This window comes from Eucalyptus grandis, chromosome 10 (assembly GCF_016545825.1).
Source record: "Eucalyptus grandis isolate ANBG69807.140 chromosome 10, ASM1654582v1, whole genome shotgun sequence".
Taxonomy (NCBI): domain Eukaryota; kingdom Viridiplantae; phylum Streptophyta; class Magnoliopsida; order Myrtales; family Myrtaceae; genus Eucalyptus; species Eucalyptus grandis.
In genome coordinates, this window is record NC_052621.1 from 5,982,612 (window position 1) to 6,006,930 (window position 24,319).

General features: G+C 40.8%; 2 protein-coding genes across 2 annotated transcripts; one reads left to right on the plus strand and one right to left on the minus strand.

Moving 5' to 3' along the window:
- Positions 1-3,490: 3,490 nt before the first annotated feature.
- LOC104423456 (beta-glucosidase BoGH3B) lies at positions 3,491-6,557 on the plus strand. The gene is made up of 8 exons (XM_010035946.2): positions 3,491-3,933; positions 4,229-4,319; positions 4,425-4,570; positions 4,822-5,065; positions 5,156-5,260; positions 5,367-5,549; positions 5,642-5,846; positions 6,070-6,557. Exons 1-8 carry the CDS (start codon positions 3,491-3,493, stop codon positions 6,555-6,557), a joined length of 1,905 nt encoding a protein of 634 aa, XP_010034248.1.
- A 13,670-nt stretch (positions 6,558-20,227) lies between these two features.
- LOC104421387 (beta-glucosidase BoGH3B) lies at positions 20,228-24,001 on the minus strand. The gene is made up of 10 exons (XM_010033309.3): positions 23,767-24,001; positions 23,249-23,499; positions 22,842-23,046; positions 22,613-22,703; positions 22,308-22,453; positions 21,795-22,038; positions 21,547-21,651; positions 21,248-21,430; positions 20,958-21,162; positions 20,228-20,813 (listed from the first exon to the last, which is right to left on the minus strand). Exons 2-10 carry the CDS (start codon positions 23,484-23,486, stop codon positions 20,326-20,328), a joined length of 1,905 nt encoding a protein of 634 aa, XP_010031611.1. The 5' UTR covers positions 23,487-23,499; positions 23,767-24,001; the 3' UTR covers positions 20,228-20,325.
- Positions 24,002-24,319: the final 318 nt, after the last annotated feature.

Below are 24,319 nucleotides of genomic sequence, written 5' to 3' on the forward strand. Positions count from 1 at the left end.
GAGACGTGCCTTCTCCTGTCAATCATATTTCTTACGAATTATATTGTCCGAGAGCCGAGGACCTTTGACTTCATTGAAGAAATAAAATATAAAATATTGCCCGAGACTTATTCCGTAGAAGATTGAATCAAACCATTTGAGAGTCAGAATTTATTTTGTAATGATAAGGATTAAGGAAGTTATGATTATCAACAAGAGTCATAAATATTTTTTTGCTCATATTATAAAATTTTTAAGATAGCAAAATCCTAATATACATAATACAGGTTCCCAATTCTCCTTAGGTCATATAAGAAGAAGGCGTAAATGATGATTTTTACGAAGAAGATGCTCTAAATGAGGCCCTTCTATGCAAATTCAATCATAAGCTTTCAATTTGACCATTAATCTCGAACCTTTGGACAATTTTCTAATATAGTTCATTTGATAATTTTAGCCGGAATTAAAAACGTTGATACCAATCGTTTTTACGTGGCACAATTGACGTTGAGGTGGATAATTTTTGCAAAATTTTAAATTTTTTGTTCTTCTCTTCTCTTTTTTCCCCTTTCTTCTTCTCCTCCACCAGTTACCATCTTCCATGATGGTTGACAATTGGCCATAGGCAAGAGGTGCTAGCCTTGGGCAACCTCATCCTTGTGAGGGTTGACCTTGCAGCATTGCCTAATGAGGTTGACCCTTGCTAGATACGAGTGACCTCAGTGAGTGAGGTTGGCTTTTGCGAGATTCTGAGGAGGGCAAGCTCATCAGTAAGAGTGAGTATTGTCAGTTCCTGTAAAGGAAACTTGATGACTGGTAGAGGAAGAAGGGTAAAAAAAAGAAAAATACAAAAAAATTCAAAAAAAATTACATAAATTATCCATGTCAATACCGGCTATATTATATAGAATAGTCAGTGTTTGTGTAATCGATTTCTTACAAATATTGATCGAATGAACTACATTAGTAATTTCCTTGATTAAGGTACATCGCCTTACATGAGGAAAATAGAACATGAATTATGCACCTAAGCCACATGCTAGTAACCTCGTTGAGGAATAACCGCTCGTTAAATTCTTCAATCGGTAACATTGAAAAGCGTCTCGAACACCATGCAAACTTAATGATTTGAAAAAAAAATGTAAAATATGATGATTTGAGTAGGTAATGCAGTGAGAAGTTACATAAGGGTCATTTTGAAATCAGAGTAATTGTCCAATCTATCTTAAACTTATCGTATAAATGGTCCAAAGTCTCTGTAATTTTACTCTATAATGTCATGTTATTTTAGGTAGATATGTGATACTTTTCTTTTTGATACAACAGTTAGTGGTATTTTGAGCCGGATTTTGCGCAATATGCCGAGACCCACTCTCCAGATCGATCGATGACAGACCACGGTCCCGTTTGGTTCGACTTTGGGGGAATGCCCTCAGGAGAATGTAAATACCTTTGAGGTAAAGGAGTTTTCCGAAATGTTGCACTGTTTGGTAAATTGTAGTCTCAAATAGCATTGAAATGCAACTTTAGTATAAATACCGTTTGGCAAAAGTAATATTTGTAATGAGCTTTTGCTTTTTTTTTTTGAAAATCTGAAAATTAAATCCAGTGGCCGACCAGATAACCATTGGCCAATTGTCGGATGGCTAGATCTGGCCGCTTGAGGTCGCGACCTCAGGAGACGCCGCTTGGAGGCGCAACCTCAGACTCCTAAGGTCGCAACAGCGGCTAGATCTGGCCTCCAGACCGCCAGATCTAGTGGCTTGAGGTTGCATAGACCCAAGCGGCATCGCCTGGGGTTTGCGCTTACCAGGCGACGTTGCTTGGGGTCCGTGCGTGCTAGGCGACGCCGCCTGAGGTCCACAAACGCTAGGCGACGCCGCCTGAGGTCTGCGCGACCCAGGCGACACTGCTTGGGTCGTGGGTTGCGCCACCTCCAGGCGGTGGTAATCGAGGACGCACGACCCTCAAGCGGTGGTGGCGACTGCCAGAGAAGCCCGATGGGCGGGGAGGAAGAAGATGAACGTGGAAGAAGATGGGCAGGGAAGAGAAGAAGACGAAGGGGGAGAGACAATGAACAGTGATGCAGTTGCATTTCTAAAATGCCCAAAGTACCTCCTTTCCAGCATTCAGCTTTCAGCATTTGGAATGCCCACATTTGGCAAATGAGCTTTCAAAACCACTTGCCAAATGCAATTTTTTTTCCCTAAGGGGCTTTGAGGGCCCAAAGCCCCTTGGGAAAGTCCAACCAAATGGGGCATGAGGTGTTGTCGATTATTAATAGTATTTTGGAGTATTGTCATTTCATGGGGTGTTGTGATTATGTATGATTATATTTTAGTTCACGAATTAGAGATTTACTAGATTCGGGAACTTGATTATGCTAAAATTAACTAAGATTGTCTCGGCACTTTTTCACTTTATTCCAAAAGTGTTTTGCATGCTGTCTTGGTCAGCTTTTATCCTATGTCACTAATATGTGAAATGATGACCATGCAGGTGAAGATAATATAACACTCAATAATCAAAACGTAAATAAATTATCAAAAACAATAAAGAACCTGGAGCGCACGAGCAGACATCGGTTTCTATTCATCACTTAATTGCAATAGGATCTGCAAGCTTAAACTTGGGAAGCGATGACATGCAATAACACGTGGGCTTTCTATTTTATGGGAATGATGCGTGACCTAAGTTATATGAAATAACTAACATGCAATGTCAATGATTCATCCAAAGTAGAGAAGTTGGCAGTAATCCTAATCCGGATAGCAGTTGTCTAAAGGTCATTACACGATAATGTCTTCCGGCAACAATCCTAATCCAGGTAGAAATTGTCTGATTATATATATATATATATGATGGTTGATTACGTGATAATGTCTTCCGGCAACAATCCTAGTCCGAGTAGGAGTTGTCTGATATATATATATATATATATATATATAATCCTAATCCGCGTAAGAGTTGTCTGATGGTTGATTACGCGATAAAGTCTTCCGGCAGAAAATCTAATTCGGGTAGGAGTCATCTTATATATATATAGAGAGAGAGGGAGATTAAACCACAGTCAAAGCAATTCAGACTTTTGGTGACGAATTTCACTGACCGTCTTTAAAAAGTCTGTCGCCTGTTCTCTCTTCTTTTAGGGGTGAGAGCTTGAAGTTGAAGAAGAATTGAAGGTGATTACAAAAAGATGTGCTTTTGTTCATCGTACTGCGTTTGCTTATGTTTGATGATTTGTTTCTGCGAGGCAGATTTATCAGTTGTTCGAAGTTTTAGTGGTAAAGTAGATTAATGAGTTATTCTTTGTGCTGGATTCAACCTCGACTTTTTTGAAATACTTAGATCGGCGGAATTGGGAAATTTTCGATTGCATTAGTAAACTTGGTTACTTCACGAATCAAAACAGATAATTTCTTTCTTAGACCAAGCAAACTTGTGGGCATTCACTTCTTCATGTCGATGATCATCTTCATCCTGCAGGATCATTGACATTAGCGAAACAAAGATGGCAAAGCTTTCGTTCCTTTCAATGGGAGTGATCCTCTTCCTGTGCTGTTGCTCGGTGATCGCCGGAATGGCGCCAGCCGATCCAGGCTACTCGAAGTACAAGGACCCCAGTCAACCCGTCCATGCGCGGATCAGAGACCTCATGCGAAGAATGACCCTTCAAGAAAAGATTGGCCAGATGACGCAGGTCGACTCCTCGGTGGTCACCCCCGAAATCCTGAAAAACTACTCCATCGGCAGCGTGCTCAGCGGCGGAGGGGTCTCTCCGTTCCCCAGAGCCAAGGCTCGAGACTGGATGGACATGGTGAATAGGTTCCAAAACAGTTCTCTCTCTAGTCGCCTTGGGATCCCGATTATCTATGGCATCGATGCGGTCCACGGGCACAACAACGTGTACCAAGCCACCATATTCCCGCATAACGTTGGTCTCGGGGCTACGAGGTAAGCATAATCTAGAATTCTATTTGTTGACATATGTGTTTTCTGCTCTACGTGACAGCCCACTATAATGGGAAGAGACAGTTCCTTGAGAAGCTGGCATAGCAGGATCAAGTATTACTATCAATATTACGAAATATCACATTATGCTAGCACGTGATTAGGGTGCTGATTGCAATGTCATCAACGCAATTATCTTTGTTTAATTACTGATCTTGAGTAGATTCTGTATGATATCACAACAATTTCCAGTGTTTAAGTTTATAATCTAAGGAAAAGTCACTGTTTATCTTTTTAGGGATCCGGATCTCGTGAAAAGAATCGGGGCTGCAACCGCACTTGAAGTCAGGGCGACAGGGATTAATTATGCGTTTGCGCCATGCATTGCCGTAAGTATTAATCTACTTATGATAATTTTGACAAGTATCCAGTTTCAAGTGTTCTCAAGGCATTTATTCACCATTCTCTTTTTCAATCTCGAAACATTGAATTAGGCATGCAGAGACCCAAGATGGGGCAGGTGCTATGAGAGCTATAGCGAGGATCCATCCATTGTTAAAGCCATGACGTCAATCATCCCCGGATTGCAAGGAGAAATTCCTGCCGGCGGGCGAAAGGGAGTGCCTTATCTCGGCGGAAAGTAAGCTTTTGTTTTGATTAGACTAGTTTGAGCTGGTAATTAGTTCCTATTTAGGTTTGTCCCACCAGGAAAAGGTTTGTCAATCGCCCTCTTGGTATCATATTATTTTGTCGAAGGTGCCGTATTAGCGAATACCTTAAAGTCTTCTGACGATGTAAAAGGCTCGAGAGTCCCTTTTGAAATGCTGGGTAGAGTCTCTCTCAAACTATTTAACTAGGTTAAATGATGTTGTTATCTTATACTTTGGACAGAGACAAGGTTTTGGCCTGTGCAAAGCACTATGTGGGAGACGGCGGCACCACGAGGGGCATCAATGAGAACAACACAGTGACTGATTGGCATGGACTGCTGAGCATTCACATGCCCGGTTATTACAAAGCCATAATCGAGGGCGTCTCAACGATCATGGTCTCATATTCGAGCTGGAACGGAATGAAGATGCACGCTAACCGCTTTCTCGTCACGGACTTCCTCAAGAACACCTTGAAGTTTAGGGTATAATTATTAGTCTCTCCTCAGCCTTGCCATTTGTGATTGACACCGACTATGGATTGAATTGAATCAACTTACTCTAAATTCTTGCAGGGCTTTGTAATATCCGATTGGAAAGGAATCGATAAGATCACCACCCCGCCTGGAGCAAATTACACATACTCTGTTCAGATGGGGATAAGTGCAGGGATTGACATGGTCAGTGGCTATGGCTGTTTTCTTTTTGTCTCATGCAAAAGTATTGGATCACCAAGTTAATCTTAATGGGCAAGCGCTTCTTTTTTTTCGCCCTTTCTGCTCTCAGGTCATGGTTCCCTTCAATCATACGGTGTTCATTGATGCCCTGACCCAACTGGTCAATGACAATGTGATCCCCATGAGCCGTATTGACGACGCCGTCGAGAGGATCTTGAGGGTGAAGTTCATGATGGGCCTATTTGAGAATCCTCTGGGTGATCAAACCTATCTTTCCCAACTTGGAAGCCAGGTTAGACGATGCAAGAGCACATTACTTATCAGAATGGATTGTATATGAAGTGTACCCAAGCATTGTTTTATTCCAATTTTGTGTCATTGTAGGATCATAGGGATTTAGCAAGGGAAGCAGTCAGGAAGTCACTAGTTCTGCTGAAGAACGGGCAAAATGCTGATCCCCCGGTGTTGCCGCTCGCCAAGAACGCCTCTAAGATACTCGTCGCCGGGAGTCATGCCAACAATCTGGGCTATCAATGTGGTGGTTGGACCATCACTTGGCAAGGTGGAAGTGGCAACAATTTAACCAGTGGTACATTCTCTTTCCTTTCTTCTTTAGTACTCAAAAACTGATGTCATGTTGAGGACTGAGATGTAGCCAAGGCAATGTCTACATTAACGATAATATTGCCACTGTGAGTTATATCGAACGTACAATGTCACCGTAAAGACACGACGTTTTCACATTTACATGTTTGATCAAAGTATGGAGTTTCTGATGAAGTTGATTCATGATTTTGTGCATTTGATAATAGGGACCACCATCCTAGGCGCGATAAGTAAGGCTGTGGACCTTGAAACAGAGGTTGTCTTCAGCGAGAACCCCGACGCTGACTTCGTCAAGTCACACAACTTCTCATACGCTATCGTTGTGGTCGGGGAGCTGCCCTACGCGGAGACAGCTGGGGATAGCAAGAACCTGACGCTGGCTGACCGGGGCGAGGACATCATCTCCAAGGTGTGCTCATCGGTGAAGTGCGTGGTGGTCGTGGTTTCGGGGAGGCCAGTCACGATCGAGCCGCTTGTGGCGAACATGGACGCACTGGTGGCCGCGTGGCTGCCGGGGAGCGAGGGGGAAGGGGTGGCCGACGTCTTGTTCGGGGACTACGGATTCACCGGGAAGTCGCCGATGACATGGTTCAAGACCGTGGATCAGCTTCCAATGAACGTGGGCGACCCTCACTACGATCCGCTCTTCCCACTGGGCTTCGGCCTTGCCACCGAGCCCACTGGGGGACAGTGAGGGAGACAATGAGAGCGCAACTTAGTCATTCTAAATTCTAGGTTTTTATCTTATTTTTATGAACATTGAGTAGGAGATTCTTTTTGGTGGGTATTTCTTTTTCCAATCCTTAGTCATTTGGGTGGAAGTTGGTTCGGGATTTAGGACATGATTCGATTTGAATAATCGTTACTAGGGTTAACTTCAAGTAGTTAATTCTGGTTGTTTTCCATCTTGCGTAATTGAACTTATTAATAATCTTCCTATTTGTCATATAAATTTGTTGCTTATTATTACTTTGGGGACCTCACGTTCCACCTCCAGAATGGAGCATGATTCTTGCCGTGTGGCATACATTAACAAAGTTGCTGATATTGGACATGTCGTGTCATATTATATTTGGTTCTCTCTTTATATTTTGTGTTTTACCCCATATTATATTTGTTTTGTGCAAACAACTCATGTCTTGCATTGTCCTCCTTGATTATAAGCTCACAGTCAGCTGATTGTTGCCAAAATAAAAATTAAGGAAAAAAATTCACCTCGCTCGAAAATTTACTAATCAGCTAACTCGGAATGTGGTTTGCTGCACAAGGTTCTTTTTAATTCTTTCTGTTTATGATTTCAATGTGAATATACCTCGTATACTTACAGAAAAGCGTCCATTATGCAACCAAACTATTTGGGAAGAGCTTATGCTTGAACCATAAAACATGTCAATTTAAAACAGCAAAGAAAGAGTTGCTCTATGCAATCATATGACCGTATCCTGAACATTGGCGTTATAATCAAATTCATCAGAAGTGAGACTCGGTTTTCTATATGCGTATACTCGGTTAAGTCACACGTACTTTCCAGCTACGAAGGGGACACCCTTTCGAGAGCAGGGAGGAATATCTCCCTCTAGACCGGGTATTTTCTCGGTCATCGCCTTGACAATTGGAGGATCCTCGCCGTAGCTTTCATAGCAACGACCTTATCTAGGATCTTGGCACAACTGTAAAAGTACAATAATTGGAAATCAACTCGAGAGATTGTCATTGATACAGAGAAAGAAAAGTTGGCACTAGCACGGTTTTAGGAATATTAAGTGATCATACGGCAAAGTACTTCCAGGAAGAGAGATTACAAATGAGTATTCATCATTTCTCTTACCACGATACAGGGAGCGAAAACATTCTAGTGCCTCTGACCTCGAGAGCCATCGCCGCTCCTATCTTCTTCACAAGTTGAGGGTCCCTGAGGTATGAAATTACCTTGGTGAATTCTTCGGAGTAAATACAAAGTCGTACCTTTTTTGCTCCTGTTACAGACTATGGAAATGTTATAGAATACGTAAAGAAATAGGACCACATGGCTAGGAATACTGAATATGTATGCATACCGAGTCACGCTGAGGCCAACATTGTGAGGGAATACAGTCGCCTTATAGACATTGTTGTGGCCGTGAACAGCATCTATCCCGTAAATCATCGGAATGCCAAGACCAGTTGACAGAGCTCCCCTCTGGAACTCGTTCACCATATTCACCCAAGCCTCGACCAAGGCGTTTGTGGCCGGTACGCTTCCGCTGCTGCTCAAGACACTCCCTGCACAAACCAATAACATTCAATGCTGATAAGGTATAGCTATAACTTCCGCTAATAGACTTGAGAAGAGCACAAAATATAAAAGATTACATTGAGGTTTTGAGCACATTCCCCAATTTTTCAATGTTTTGAGCACATTCCCCATGGAGGAAGAGATCGAGATGATCGAGAAAAATGAAACTTGGGTGCTTGTCGATCGACCCGAAGACAAAGAGATCATTGGTGTCAAGTGGGTTTACAAGACAAAGCTCAACGCGGGTGGATCAATCCAGAAGCATAAAACAAGGCTTGTGACGAAAGGATACTTACCAGGTATCAACTATACTGAAAATTTTGCCCCTGTCGCTCACCTCGATACTATTCGAACACTCATGGCCCTAGCGGCACAAAAAGAATGGACGATCCATCAACTAAATGTGAAGTTGGCATTCTTAAATGGATATCTTCAAGAAGAAATATACATAGAACAACCACAAGGCTTTATCCTCAAAGGCCAAGAAGAAAAAGTTCTCAAACTTAAGAAAGTGGTATACTAGAATGGATGAGTATTTCATCAAGCAAGGATTCAGGAGGAGTATGAGTGAGCCAACACTCTACATCAAGACCCAATGTAAGTCCAGCACTCTTATTGTCTCTATATATAGATGATCTCATATATACATGAAACAATGAAACAATGATCCAAGAATTCAAAGAAGAAATGATGAAGACATTCGAGATGACGGACTTGGGCTTGATGCATTACTTCTTTGGCATCGAGATCAACCAAAATGAAGGAGTTTTTATCTCACAAAAGAAATATACCATGAACCTCTCGAAAAAATTCAAGATAAACTATTGCAAGGCAGTTTCAACTCTGCTCATGACAAGTGAGAAACTATTGAAGGAAGATGGAGCAAAAAAAAGCCGATGCCTCCCTTTACAGAAGTTTGATTAGCAGTCTGTTATATCTCACTACTACACAACCAGATATTATGTATGCAACAAGTCTACTATCACAATTCATGCAAAGTGTAAGTCAAATTTACTTTGGAGCTACCAAGAGAATTCTCAGATATTTACGAGGAACTATAGATTATGGCATTTGGTAGTGGCCAAGTGCAAATGCTAAGCTCATTGGCTACACTGATAGCAACTAGGTAGGTTTAGCTAATGATAGGAGAAGTACTATTGGCTATGCCTTCACACTGGGCTTTGGAATAGTCTCATGGGCATCCAAAAAATAAGACTCAGTGGCACAGTCTATTGCAGAAGTTGAATACATTGCAGTTGCTACGATCACCAATCAAGCAATATGGCTTCGAAGAATTCTAGAAGACATTGGAGAAATAAGACAGAACCGACCCCGTTACTTTGCGACAATAAGTCGACGATTGCTATATCAAAGAATCTAGTATTCCATGGAAGAACCAAACATATCGACATCAAATATGATGTGAATCGTTGCGGAAGGATCGTTCTACGAAGGCCCGGATGGTGCGAATTGCAAACCTCGACCTCCAATCAAACCTGTGATTGGCAACCTCGGTATGAACGTGACCTGTTGACGAACACGTGTCAACCAACCAACGTTATAGACGCCACGAGCGAAAGAATTCGCTATCTCGCTCGATAAGTCAAATTGACCGCCACAAGAGAATCTTGATTAGGTCAAGTCCTCAAAAGAACAAGTAAAGAGAACCTCTCAATTCTTTTCCTCAAACATAAAAATATCTCTGTCCTCAAAGAAATTTGGCAAATCCTTTATATAGGCTGCCACATAAACCCTAAAACCAACCCTAAAAATCTAATGCGTTATATTCTAAAATATTCCTATTTTAGAATATTCTTAAACAAGAATATATATATATATATAAATTGACTTGGTCAATTATTTGGTGACAAGATAATTAAATTGCACCAAGATTTCCAAGATTCTTCAAGATTTGATCCAAGGTCATCTTCACGCCAAAGATCACGAACCATGACGCCAACAGCTTGCTTGAATTGTTTGGCCCGCGCCGAGTAATCGAACCAGTAGGAATAGACAATGGGTCCCTAGCACCTCCTCGATATGACTCGATGTCCACATCATTCCCTCCCCGTGCAAAGGATTTGTCCTCAAATCATCACTAGCATCAAAAAGAGTCAAGTCAGAAACATTAAATGTGGCACTAACGTCATACTTACCTGGAAGATCAAGCTTGTAAGCATTATTGTTAACTCTTTCCAACACCATGAATGGTCCATCCCCTCGCAATAATAACTTAGAATGTTGCTGCTCAGGAAATTGCTCCTTGCGCATATGAACCCAAACCCAATCGCCAGTTTCAAACACCACTTTCTTGCGCCCTTTGTTGGCTTGCCTTGCATATTGCTTAGTCTTGCGCTCAATATTTGTGCGCGTCTTCTCATGCAACGACTTGACAAATTCAGCTTTCTTTGCTCCATCTAAATCCACACGCTTATCAACAGGTAAAGGGGTTAAATCTAACGGAGTTAATGGATTAAAACCATAGACAACCTCAAATGGTGTAAATTTAGTAGCAGAATGCATGCTCCTATTATATGCAAATTCAACATGTGGCAGACAATCTTCCCAAGATTTTATGTTCTTTTTAATAATAGCACGCAACAATACCCCTAAAGTTCTATTAACTACCTCGGTTTGACCATCGGTCTGTGGATGACAAGTAGTAGAAAATAACAATCGTGTTCCTAGTTTTTTCCACAATGTTTTCCAAAAGTAGCTAAGAAATTTAGAATCTCGATCTGAAACAATCGATCTAGGCATGCCATGCAAACGTACAACCTCCTTAAAGAACAAATTAGCAATATGAGATGCATCATCAGTTTTATGACAAGGTATAAAATGAGCCATCTTTGAAAACCGATCAACAACCACATAAATAGAATCTCTACCATACTTAGACCTAGGCAATCCTAACACAAAATCCATAGAAATATCAATCCAAGGATGCGTTGGAATAGGTAATGGTGTATACAAGCCATGCGGTTTAGTTGTAGACTTCGATTGCTTACAAGCAATGCATCTCTCACAAACACGTGTGACATCTCTCTTCATATGTGGCCAATAAAAATGTTCATACAGCACTTCATAAGTCTTATTAATGCCAAAATGCCCCATTAAACCACCACTATGAGCTTCTCGCACCAACAATTCACGCAAAGAACACTTAGGCAAACATAGTTTGTTTTCACGAAAAGATAACCTTCATGCCTATAAAATTTATCAAATGCAGCGTGTTCACATGCTTCATAGACTCTCCCAAAGTCATCATCATCAATATATAAGCCCTTGATATGCTCAAAACCTAGACACTTTGCTTCTAAAATAGTTAGAATCGCATACCTTCGAGAAAGTGCATCGGCTACCACATTTTCCTTACCTTTCTTGTACTTGATCACATATGGAAAAGTCTCAATGAACTCCATCCATTTGGCATGTCTTTTATTCAACTTTTGCTGTCCTTTCAAGTACTTCAAGGTCTCATGGTCGGTGTGGATCACAAACTCCTTTGGCCATAAATAATGTTGCCAAGTCTCCAAAGCTCGCACTAAAGCATACATCTCCTTATCATAGGTAGGATAATTCAATGTTGCTCCACTCAATTTTTCGCTGAAATAAGCTATGGGACGCCCTCCTTGCATCAACACGGCTCCAATTCCTGTACCAAAAGCATCGCACTCTATCTCAAAAGTAGCACTGAAATTCGGCAAAGATAACAAAGGAGCATTAGTTAACTTATCTTTTAGCAGATTAAAGGCTTTCTCTTGCTCTTCTCCCCACGTGAAACCCACGTGCTTCTTGATAACCTCAGTTAAAGGTGCGGCAATGGTGCTGAAATTTCTCACAAATCGTCGATAAAAACTCGCCAATCCATGAAAGCTACGCACCTCTCCTATGGTCTTAGGCGTTGGCCATTCACGGATTGCTTTAACCTTTTCTTCATCAACCTGTATACCATTAGCACTAACAACAAATCCTAGAAATACTAATTTGTTGGTAACAAAAGAGCACTTCTTTAGATTAGCGTATAATTGCTCGGCTCTTAAAACCTGCAAGACAGCTCGCACATGCTCAATATGGTCATCAGGACTTCGGCTATAAATCAAGATGTCATCGAAATAGACAACCACAAATCGACCAATAAAAGCACGCAAAACATGATTCATAAGTCGCATAAATGTGCTTGGTGCATTAGTTAATCCAAATGGCATTACTAACCACTCATATAATCCATACTTGGTCTTAAATGCAGTTTTCCATTCATCACCTTCTTTCATCCTAATTTGATGATAACCACTTTTCAAATCGATCTTAGTGAAAATACAAGAACCATGCAACTCATCCAACATGTCATCTAATCTAGGAATAGGATGTCGATATTTACTGTAATATTATTGATTGCTCGGCAATCGACACACATTCGCCAAGTTCCATCCTTCTTTGGCACTAACAAAACAGGGACGGCGCATGGGCTAAGACTCTCTCTCACATGCCCTCGTTCCAATAATTCACTAACTTGTCGCTGAAGTTCCTTTGTCTCCTCGGGATTGCTTCGATATGCGGGTCGGTTAGATAATGGCGCACCAGGAATCAAGTCGATTTGATGTTCAATGCCTCGAATTGGTGGTATCCCTCCAGGAAGTTCATCAAGAAAGACATCTTCAAATTCCTGCAATAAAGACACAATAGGACTAGGCAAACTTGGGTCAAGATCGTTAGTAGAAAACAAAACCTCCTTGTACACAAGTACAAGTATTGGTCGATCTAGAACTAAGGCTCTCCTCACTTCACTTGATTTTGCATAAAAATTATTTTGCCTCTTTTCTTTCCTCTCTTCTTTTCCCTCAGTTTTTACCACAATCTTTCTCTCGGCCTCTCCTTTTCCTTGCGTCTCAGACACACCACGCAAGCCCTCAGATTTCTCACATTTTCTATCTCTCTCTCGGCTTCTCGTTGTAACTTTAATTGATCTTGATACACCTCACTAGGTGTCATTGGTACCAAGGTATAAGTCTTTTGATTCATCACCAATGAATAACGATTAGTATATCCATCATGATGTACCTTTCGATCATATTGCCATGGTCTTCCAAGCAAGATATGACCCGCTTGCATAGGTACAACATCACACTCTACCTCGTCCTTATATCTCCCTATCTCAAATGGAATTCGAACTTGCTTCGACACTTTTACCTCACCACTATCATTTAACCATTGAAGTCTATAAGGCCTAGGTGCTTTGTTGTCTTCAAGCCCAACTTATCCACCATAATACAACTTGCCACATTCGCACAACTACCTCCATCAATTATCATACTACAGATCTTACCATTCACCACACACCTTGTATGAAACAAATTATCTCTTTGTTGGTGATGCTCCTCCTCCTTTACTTGCACACTCGAGAACGCCTAACCACCAATAAGTCTCCTTTTATAGCCACTTCTCCATCACTACAATCCTCCAATGGTGGCATCTCATCATCATCTTCTTCCCTTTCACTTTCGGACTCAATAACACCATGTCCAGTCATGATCATCACCCTCCTATTAGGGCATTGATTCGCCATATGACCTCTGCCCAAACACTTAAAACATTTAATTTCACGAGTTCTAGTGTTAGGATTTTCGGTTTTACCTGAAACCGGATTCGTTCCAACTTTACCGTCCCTCTCCTTCTCCTTTGAGGTTTCGGTTTTGGTGTTGTTTCCTCTCCAATTTGGCTTATCATCTCTCTTCCAATTGGATCTCCAATTCTGATTTGAACCTCCTCCACTCTTGTGATTTCGGTCCAACTTCAATTGTCGCTCAACTTTGATGGCTTTGTCCACCAATTCTTCCAATTCAACATAGTGTTGCAGCTCTACCACCCTTGCTATGTCTCGGCTCAAACCACTCAAAATCTTGACATTGTGGCCTCACGGTCCTCCATCACATTAGCACGGATCATGGCAATCTCCATCTCCTTGTGATACTCTTCCACGCTCTTATTGCCTTGTGTGAGATTTTGTAGCTTTTGAAACAAATCTCGGTGGTAATGACTAGGTACAAAACGCCTTCTCATCACCGCTTTCATCTCATCCCACGTCTCTATCGGTCTTTCACCATTGCGCCTCCTACTAGTCACAAGTTGATCCCACCAAATTATAGCATAATCAGTAAATTCAACAGCTGCAATTTTTACCTTTTTGAGCTCAGAGTATCGTTGGCAATCAAATACCATCTCCATGCGTTTCTCCCACTCTAGATACGCATCGGGATCATTCTTCCCTTGGAAGGAAGGAATCTTCATCTTGATGTTGCCAAGTTCATCATCTCCTCGGTGTCTAAACCTTCGGCCTCCATTCCACCTTTCAAATCGAGCATCTCGATCATCCTCCATGTCGGCCTCATCATCATCATATTGTCGTTGCCTTCTATGTTGTGTTCTAGAGGCATCTCGCTGATGTTGTGGCCTTCCTCGGGTATCTCTCGGTCACCATCAACCCTCATGCCATTCCCCATCATTCGGCCACTAAGCTCCTCCACTACGACCCTCAATTGCTGGATGCTTTCCACGAGCGCTTCATCCCTTCGTATGGAGTCAACCTCCCGTTGATTCACGCTTTCTTCGCGCGACATATTTTAGACCTGCAAGTAAACGTTAGTCTAAAAAAAATCCTCACCAATCGCTCCCTCACGTGTTTTCTCTTGAGATGTTTGTCACTCCTCTCGTGTTTAACTCAAGTCTAGGCTTTTTCCACCCTCAATTAAGCTTACACACTCTTGCCTTTTTCCTCTCGTATTCTCTTTTCACAAGCTCTTTATTGGACTCAAAACCTGTCTCTCAACCCCCTCACGACAATCAATCAAACTAATCAAACAAGATTAGATCACTATTGATTTTGTTTCAGCAAGTAACAATTTCAAACCAACAAGTACAACTTTCAAAATTCCAATTGAAACGCAAATCACTACTGATTTTGTTTCAATTTGGTCTACTAACAAACGAGTCGCCTTCTTGATTTTTTTTTTTTTTTGTTCGGCTAATTTTTTTTTTGCCGAATCTGTTTTTTTTTTTTTTTTTGCACACTTTTTTTTTTTTTGTGCGTTTCCTTTCTCTTCTTTTTTTTTTTTTTTTTTTTTTTTTTTTTTTTTTGACGAACTCGATACAATTTAAGATGCTAGAAAAGAAAATTTAAAACTAACAGCAAACAACTACGTATGGAAGCACAAAAGCAATATGATCCCTAAATTAGCTAAAATCGAAACCCTAACTCAATAAATCTCAAATTGCTGAATATCAACAGAAAAATTAAAGATAAATAGACCTTGTAAAAGCAAGCTCTGATACCAAACTGATGTGAATCGTTGCGGAAGGATCGTTCTACGAAGGCCCGGATGGTTCGAATTGCAAACCTCGACCTCCAATCAAACCCGTGATTGGCAACCTCGGTATGAACGTGACCTGTTGACGAACACGTGTCAACCAACCAACGTTATAGACGCCACGAGCGAAAGAATTCGCTATCTCGCTCGATAAGTCAAATTGACCGCCACAAGAGAATCTTGATTAGGTCAAGTCCTCAAAAGAACAGTAAAAAGAGAACCTCTCAATTCTTTTCCTCAAACATAAAAATATCTCTGTCCTCAAAGAAATTTGGCAAATCCTTTATATAGGCTGCCACATAAACCCTAAAAACCAACCCTAAAAATCTAATGCGATATATTCTAAAATATTCCTATTTTAGAATATTCTTAAACAAGAATATATATATATATAAATTGACTTGGTCAATTATTTGGTGACAAGATAATTAAATTGCACCAAGATTTCCAAGATTCTTCAAGATTTGATCCAAGGTCATCTTCACGCCAAAGATCACGAACCATGACGCCAACAGCTTGCTTGAATTGTTTGGCCCGCGCTCGAGTAATCGAACCAAAGTAGGAATAGACAATGGGTCCCTAGCACCTCCTCCTCGATATGACTCGATGTCCACATCAAAATATCACTTTCGTATGAGAGGTGCAAAACAACAAAGAGATCAAACTCAAATATTGCAAGACCAATGATCAAGTAGCAGACATATTCACTAAAGCACTATCGCCAGCCAAGTTTGAGACATTGCGGGAAATGCTTGGAGTAACACGAAATTGGATCAAGGAGGAGCGTTAAATTATTGATCCAATTTCTAGAAACTTCAAGATATACTTGAGTTAGAGAACTCAAGAAAAATCCTAGAAGAGTCTATAAAATTATCTCTGCAAATGGCAGAGATATTTGCCTTAAAAAGTCTATTGTTCAAGAAAAAAATTGTAAGAGAATCTACTAGAAGTCAAAAATGGTGGGCCATAAGTCAGTGGAGCACCCTTATAAATAGGAAGTGGGGGAGCCCAGCAGACCAACAAACCAAGAAGGTAAGCAAGCTCCTTCCCCTTCCCTTTATACTTAAACTAAATAATAAAATACTTCTTTTTATTCCCTTGGACTTCTTTGTTTTTTTTTTTTTTTTTTTGGTCGACCTTGTACTTCTTTGTTAGCACTCTCTTTTACACATTCTTATTATTACTTTGCCCAACCATTTCTTGCCCACATTGTTCTTAGTTTGCTCTTTTGATGGTTCACACACAAAACATTCTCTTGCACACACATCAAGCACATGCTTCCACAAATACCAACAAAAAGCTTACTGCGACTTATTCTAAGACCAACTTGAAACCGATTTTGGTCATTCTTTTTCTCACCCACCAATGAACTAAGTCGTACATAGATCAGATTCAATTGAGTTGATGGATTCTAAGTCTACAAATGCTAAATCTAGTGATGATCTAGCATTATTCTATATATATATGTCACGTGAGTCATTTTATCCTCATTTGTTCATTTAACTTCCGATTTATTTTCCTTAACTACAAATAATGCTTCTATTTTACACAATTCTTGGCCCAAAAATGAGGGCTAAAATTGCTTAATTATGCCTCTTTGTTTATTAATTATGCAATTTCTAATTGGGCTCATGAGTAGATAAAACTCCGTCCACTTAATCATTTAAGTTAACAAAATTTAAAAAAAAAAAAGGGAAATTATATCATTTTTTATGTGAAATTAATCAAGTGTCAATTCTTTATCTTATGAGTTAGATTTGTACGTACTGGTTAACATGCGCATATCTTCCATCTTGGTAGATGATACGCATGTGCACATTTACCACCAAGGCCCATGTCACGAGATTATTGAACACGTAGTCCATATTCAATGCATTCCCCTCCGACATGCAATAATAAATTTTCGACCATGAAGAAAGCACAAATTTTCCGGTCCTTAACTGCCTCTACTGCTTAGGACGGGATCTTGAAGTTCAATATGAATTTCATTCTACTCTTCGTTTTTTAATTTTGGGTTTTTGGTTGGGATCAGCGTGCGAACTCAGATGAGCGGTGATCCTGGGATATCCGCACTCCCGAGGAAGATAACACATTCAGCTGGTAAGGATTCAAGGAACAATCGCCGGAAGCAAAGGACACTGTTTGAAGGAATGGAGCACAAGCGCTCTCACACAATCAGAACGATAAACTTTAAAGCAATCTATGCAGTAAATAAAAGGTATAACGTTAGGGCACGCAGAAACAGAATATCTCCATAAAGGACTTCAGAAATTACAATAACAGAAACGTTCATTGCGCAAAAATGTGCTTGAGAAACATTAAAACATGTTTACTCCAGGAGAAGAACCAAATATGTCACACCCCAAAACTACAAGGACTGGGGATGACATGGCCAACCTTCCATGAATTATATATATCTCAAGCTATATATATACATATCAGATAACTAACAAATTTGTTGCAACATTAGAGTTTCTATAATCCACCAAAAAGAAATATACATTTAGAACTCAACCAGTCCAACCACTAGTAAAGATTATGTACACTACTTTCTTAAATCATATTCAAAATATAACTCCCAAAAGTATTCTAAAAGTGCTCTCGTCCTACTAGTTGCTAATCTTGGGACCTGAAAACATGGAAGATGAATGGAATAAGCAACCATAGCTCAATAAGTAATACATACCATAAAAGCATATTGAACTTCCGCATTACAATTTAAAACTCAAGACATGACTTATTATTGCCCAACAAAATATGATAACTTGCATGAATAAAATGTGTTAAATGTTACTTCAACCTAGCTATATCTTTCCATTCATCCATAACAACAAAACCAGCATGGACTCATCCTATCTCATATCAATGGTTCATTCCACGATCAATATTCAAACTCAAGGCCCTAGATGTGACTCCCACGAAATTGCGTTATCGTGTAGCACTTAGCCTTTAACCACATATAGTAATAGTATAAGGCCCTAGAGATGGCTCTCACGAAATTACGTTATCATATAGCACTTAATCTTTTACTATGCATGTCAGTAGTACAAGGCCCTAGAGGTGACTCCCATGTGACTCAAGTCGTCATGTAATACTTAGCCCTTGACTACAAGGCTCTAGAGGTGACTCACACGAAATTTCGCTGTCGTGTAGCACTTAGTCCTTGACCTATTCACAACACATTTGATTTCCTCAACACAACACATATCATGTTTCAATAGTCATCACATAATCACATAAATCGATTATACCAAAATAGCATACATAACCTTTCAAGAGAGGTTTGTCGAATCATCCCACAATAACTCAAAATTACCGAGCACTATATCCATCAATATATAACAAATAGGTTCTCACTTCCTCACAAGTATATGTTGATTAATCTTACCTTAGTACATGAGTTTCACAAAACCAAAGAAGACATTAGTACTACTCACCTGGGGATGCCCCAAAATCAAATAACGTGTATTATATGATCCTTCGATCTCATGATCCTGTCAATTAAGCGAGAATCAACATTAAGTTTAGGTAGAACGCCACATCAACCACGAAACGGCTATATTATGCCTAAATGTTAACAAAACGATTCATATGTACTAATAAATCACATACCCAAAATAATTATTCAAGCCGTTTGTAATACGACACTTGAGCGTAAAACTTAGTTACACTATAACTTTTTCTATCAAACCCCATTACAAACCTACTTAGTCAATAGAGAGCTCTTCTAACATACTATAATAATCCCAACTTAATCATCCCAAAATCAAACCGAAAACTAACAAAATAATGGCCCAAAGCTGCTGGACGCACACTGTTCATTGTGCGCGAAAACTTCAAAATTTTGTTTCGAGCAAACCGTAAATTTAAATCACGATCCGTAAAATTCCACGGCTCCACAACACCACTTTCTTCTTTTCCCCCTTCTTCTTCCTCTTCTTCTTTTTCTTTTTCTCTCCTTTTTGGTCGAGGGAGCTCTCATCTGCCCTTTTTAGCCGAGCCCTCCCCTCCCCTCCTTTTTACTTTTTTGACGTTTCAACTTATCTTTCTTTTTCTTCTTTTGGGCCCCACCAGCCAAATATTACAAAATCCTTCTTATGAATAACAAAAACCCTTGTCCGGACCTCAGAAAAAAGAAAACCATCGTTGCAAAAGGAAAAGTTCATATGCAGCAATCAGCTTCATTCTTTTCTTACTTCATATCTCCATATTTTGGACAAACGTTTTTTTTCAATTATTGAAAAGTATTATAAAATGTTCGTTCCATGTTTGCTTCCTAGAAAATACTCTATATAGTGTTAAACCACGTTAAATATTTCATTTCTCCATTTAATTGAAGTTATTAATCATCTTATTAGTTCATCGTGACATTGCTCAAGGAGTGAGAACATAATTAATTATCATGAAAACATGTTAGTTCATGTTAACATATTATGAGAGGCATATTGTGTCATATCATATTCAGATTTTCTTTTTGTAATTTTTATTTTATCTCCTGTCATATTCGTTTTGTGCAAACATGTCCGCTTCTGACCTTTTCTTTGATTCCGTCGCTGATCAAGCCACCTTGAACATTAATAACAAGACTTTGCACAGAAACAGTTAGACCAAAAATTCATGACTAAAGTCTTATAGTGTAGGCGCATTTCATCAATTCTCCCACAGGTAATTAGTGAAGTTTAGCTGGCAAAAAATCGTGTTGAAGAAGCAAAATTGCTGCTACGATGATAGTAACTTTTGCTGCAACATTTGCATCTGTTTCCTTAATTTTTATTCGAAGAGTACAGGAACATGGGTTGTCACCCTGAGAGGGAAACCGGAATTCAGTTATCTTTCACTGGGTTTGTCGTCAGACCGAACCCGAATGGATATAATGGGTCATAATGCGGATCGCCCACGTTCATTGGCAGCTGGTCAACCGTCCTGAACCAGGTGCGCGCAAGCTTGCCGGTGAATCCGTAATCACCGAAAAGCACGTCGGTTATGCCCAGGCCTTCGGTCCCCGGAAGCCAAGCTGCGACAAGCGCATCCATTTGGGCCACATACGGCTCGATCACAACTGGCCGGCCTGATATGATTACGACGACGCACTTAACAGATCCGCACACGTTTTTGATAATGCTTGGGCCTGGGTCGGGTATCGACATGTTCATGCTGTCGCCATACGATTCAGCATAAGAATGCTCACCGACAACGACAATAGCATAGGAGAATTTGCTCGACGCAACAAATCCCGCATCCGGTTCCTCGTTGTACACAACTTCGGTGCTTGGATTGACCGTCTTTCTCACAGCATCCAGGATTGTAGTTCCTGCGAGTAATTATTACGTGCAAAATTATGCTAAGCATTAAATTCCTTTCTAACACCAGCTACCCTTTTTACCTCTTTAATCAGTCCCAATAATAACTTCAACCAAGTGAAAAATAGTTGAGTCAAAGTTGTTCAACACATTACCTACTGAATTGTTATTGCCACTAGTGCCTTGCCATGTGATGGTCCAACCTCCACATTGATAGCCCAAGTTATCAGCATGAGTCCCGGCCACTAGTATCTTTGGCGCCTTCTTTGGAAGTGGAAGCACCGGTTCTTGACCAGGCTTGCCGTTCTTTAATAGCACGAGTGACTTCCTCACGGCCTCGCGCGCCAACTCTCGATGCTCCTGTAAACAAATTAAATGGTTAGCTGGGTTAATCTGTTGTTAGTTTATCGGTGGAATTTCGAATTGTGCAATCAAGGTCACAAACCTGGCTACCGAGTTGATGGGACAGGCTTAGATCGGCAATTGGGTTCTCGAACAGGCCCATGGTGAATTTCACCCGCAAGATCCTCTTCACAGCATCGTCGATACGGCTCATGGGGATGAAGTTTTTGTTCACAAGCATTGTGAGGTTGCCAATAAAATCGGTGTAGTTGTAGGGAACCATGATCTATGTCACCGTTGGAGAAACTATTCAGGAGTAATACTAATGGTTTCTTTGGAAGAACATATACTCGATAACTTGTGAAAGAATTTACTGTCATCCTGAAGCAAATGGATCATTACCATGTCAATTCCAGCTAGAACTCCGGTTTGCACTGAGTATGTATAGTTGCTGCCCGCTATGGGCGTCATCCTATCGATACCCTGCCAATCGGAGATGACGAACCCCTGAAGCCACACAAAAAAAAATATGTTACTGGCTTCTTAAGCATTTTCCTAGGACATAAGAAGTTCCTCGGCTATGAGAATGACCAAAATTTCACAGCAAAAAAGAGATCTCGTCGGGCTGTATACTCGTGCATGATGCTTACCCTGAATCTGAGCTTGTTCTTGAGGAGACCCGTGATTAGATCATGGTTGGCGTGCATCTTTACCCCATTCCAGCTGCTGTAGGAGATCATTATTGTGGAGACGCCCTTGATCACGGCGCTAAAATAGCCCTGCATATGGATGCTAAGGAGCCCGTGGAAGTCAATCACCGTGTTGTTCTCATTAATTCCATTGGTCGTGCCGCCGTCTCCAACATAGTGCTTAGCACATGATGCGACATTATTCCTTTCAAAGAAAAATTACTAATTAGCTACTTCGAATGTGGTTTGCTGCACGAGGTTCTTCTTGTTATTTATGACTTCGATGTTAAGATACCTCGTATTCTCACAGAAAAAGCGTCACTTATGCCACAAAACTATTGCGAAGAGCTTATGCTTGAACCGTACATCATGTCGATTTGAAACAGCAAAGAAAGAGGAGTTCTATGCAGTCGTACGACCATATCCTGAGCATTGGGGATATTATTTCAATATGCATACGGTCAAGTCACTTACTTTCCAGCCACGAAAGGGACCCCCTTCCGAGATCCGGGAGGAATATCCCCTTGTAGACCAGGTATTATCTCAGTCATCGTCTTGACAATCGCTGGATCCTCACTATAGCTTTCATAGCACCGACCCCATCTAGGATCTCGGCATACCTGTAAAAAATACAATAGAGGGAAATCAACTTGAGAGATTGTCGGTGATACAGAGAAAGAAAAATTGGCACTCGCACGCTTTAAGGAATATTAACTGATCATACGGCAAGCTACTTCCAAGAAAAGAGATTACAAATGAATGTCCATCATCTCTCTTACCGCTATACAGGGCGCGAAAACATAGGGAATTCCAGTGGCTCTGACCTCTAGAGCCGTCGCAGCTCCTATCTTCTTCACAAGTTGAGGGTCCCTGAGGTATAAGACAACCTTAGTGAATTTTTCGGAGTAAATACAAAGTTATACCTCTTTTCATCCTGTTAGGACTATAGAAAATGTTGTGGAGTGCATAAAGAATTAGGACAACACGACTAGGAATATGTGTGCATACCTGGTTACACCGAGGCCGACATTGTGAGGGAATATAGTTGCCTTATAAACATTGTTGTGGCCGTGAACAGCATCGATTCCGTAGATCATCGGAATGCCGAGACGGGTTGATAGAGCTCCCCTCTGGAACTCGTTGACCATATTCACCCAAGTCTCGACCGGGGCGTTTGGGGCCGGTACGCTTCCACCACCGCTCAAGACACTCCCTGGTCAAACTAATAACATTTAGTGCCGATAAGTATAGCTATAACTTCCTCCAATAGACATGAAATAAGCATCAAAAACAGAAGACTAGATTTCACTATGTGGCCTCGCCTCATTGCCCACAAAACTGGCCTCGAGACTGAGGTTTTGACCACATCCCCCAATTTTTCGTAATGTCTGTCGATAAAAAACTGATACTTTTACCTATGAAGTAGTTCTTCATAACATCAGCTGATGCATTAGACCTCTCAATTTGAGTCATCTGGCCGATCTTTTCGGCAAGCGTCATTCTCTTCATCAAATCCTCGATCCTCACATTGATTGGCTGTTTTGGGTCTTTGTACTTCATGTACTCTGATCCGGTGACAGATGCAGCCCAGAAGCATAGCAAAAGCAGCAATGCTTCAAAGGTTACACGACGTCTCAAGATCTCGCACGCCATATCACCTTTGAGCCTGATAATTCGGGACAATACTAGTAAACACTTCAGGAAGAGAATGCACGAAAGCTATATAAAGCATGATAATTAGCTATCAGACCCATCAAAGATTAGAGAGCAAACGGGCATCGTTACAACCGATGCAAATGATCCAACGCATGCTGCGTGGAAATAATCTTGTTCAAAGTGAGAGAAGAGCGTCAAGTATGTGAAGTGGCGAAAATATGTCGATAAAAATAAAGTGGCATGAAATGTGAAGCAAGTGAATGTGCGTTGAACTTACTAGCTTGTTGAACTTCTCTACAATGTGAATTAGGAGCCACAAGGTCGAGGGTTTTATAGAGAAGTCCCGAGCTTCTTCTTTGCTTCCCTCTCACTCTCTCTCACATGTCTCAAATCACTAGGAAGATACATGAAAATAAGCTTTTGCTAATTGTCAAGGGGCATCATTTTTCTAATCGAATCTGCCCCATGTGCGAGTCGCTACCCCTGTTAAGACTTCACGATAAGAGCATTGCTTCAAACTCTGCGATATTCGGGCCAATCTCCTGCATCTGTCATTCTGGTCGTTCCTTCTGTAATAATCTTAGACGAGAAACAGCTTGCTGCAGCTTATTATGGGACCCACTTGAAACCCATTTTGGTTTTTTTTTTTTCCCTCCGCTACCGTGGGGCCGAGCTGTGCATGGCTTACTGCCAGATCTGGCGACGATCCAGCATCATTCTTTTTCGGTAATAGCCAATCAATTCTCTGCTGCGGAAGTTCCGCAGATCAAGATCGAACCCATCTCTTGTCATAAAGACTGGCCACGTGAGTCACGTGGATCCTCACCTGC

Coding starts and splice junctions, on each gene's coding strand:
- LOC104421387 (XM_010033309.3), bottom strand. CDS start 23,486: ATGGCGTGCGAGATCTTGAGACGTCGTGTAACCTTTGAAGCATTGCTG. Junction 22,039..22,307: donor GTCCCTTTCGTGGCTGGAAA/GTAAGTGACTTG, acceptor TTTCTTTGAAAG/GAATAATGTCGCATCATGTG. Junction 21,652..21,794: donor AGAACAAGCTCAGATTCAGG/GTAAGCATCATG, acceptor GTGTGGCTTCAG/GGGTTCGTCATCTCCGATTG.
- LOC104423456 (XM_010035946.2), top strand. CDS start 3,491: ATGGCAAAGCTTTCGTTCCTTTCAATGGGAGTGATCCTCTTCCTGTGC. Junction 4,571..4,821: donor GTGCCTTATCTCGGCGGAAA/GTAAGCTTTTGT, acceptor TACTTTGGACAG/AGACAAGGTTTTGGCCTGTG. Junction 5,261..5,366: donor TAAGTGCAGGGATTGACATG/GTCAGTGGCTAT, acceptor TTCTGCTCTCAG/GTCATGGTTCCCTTCAATCA.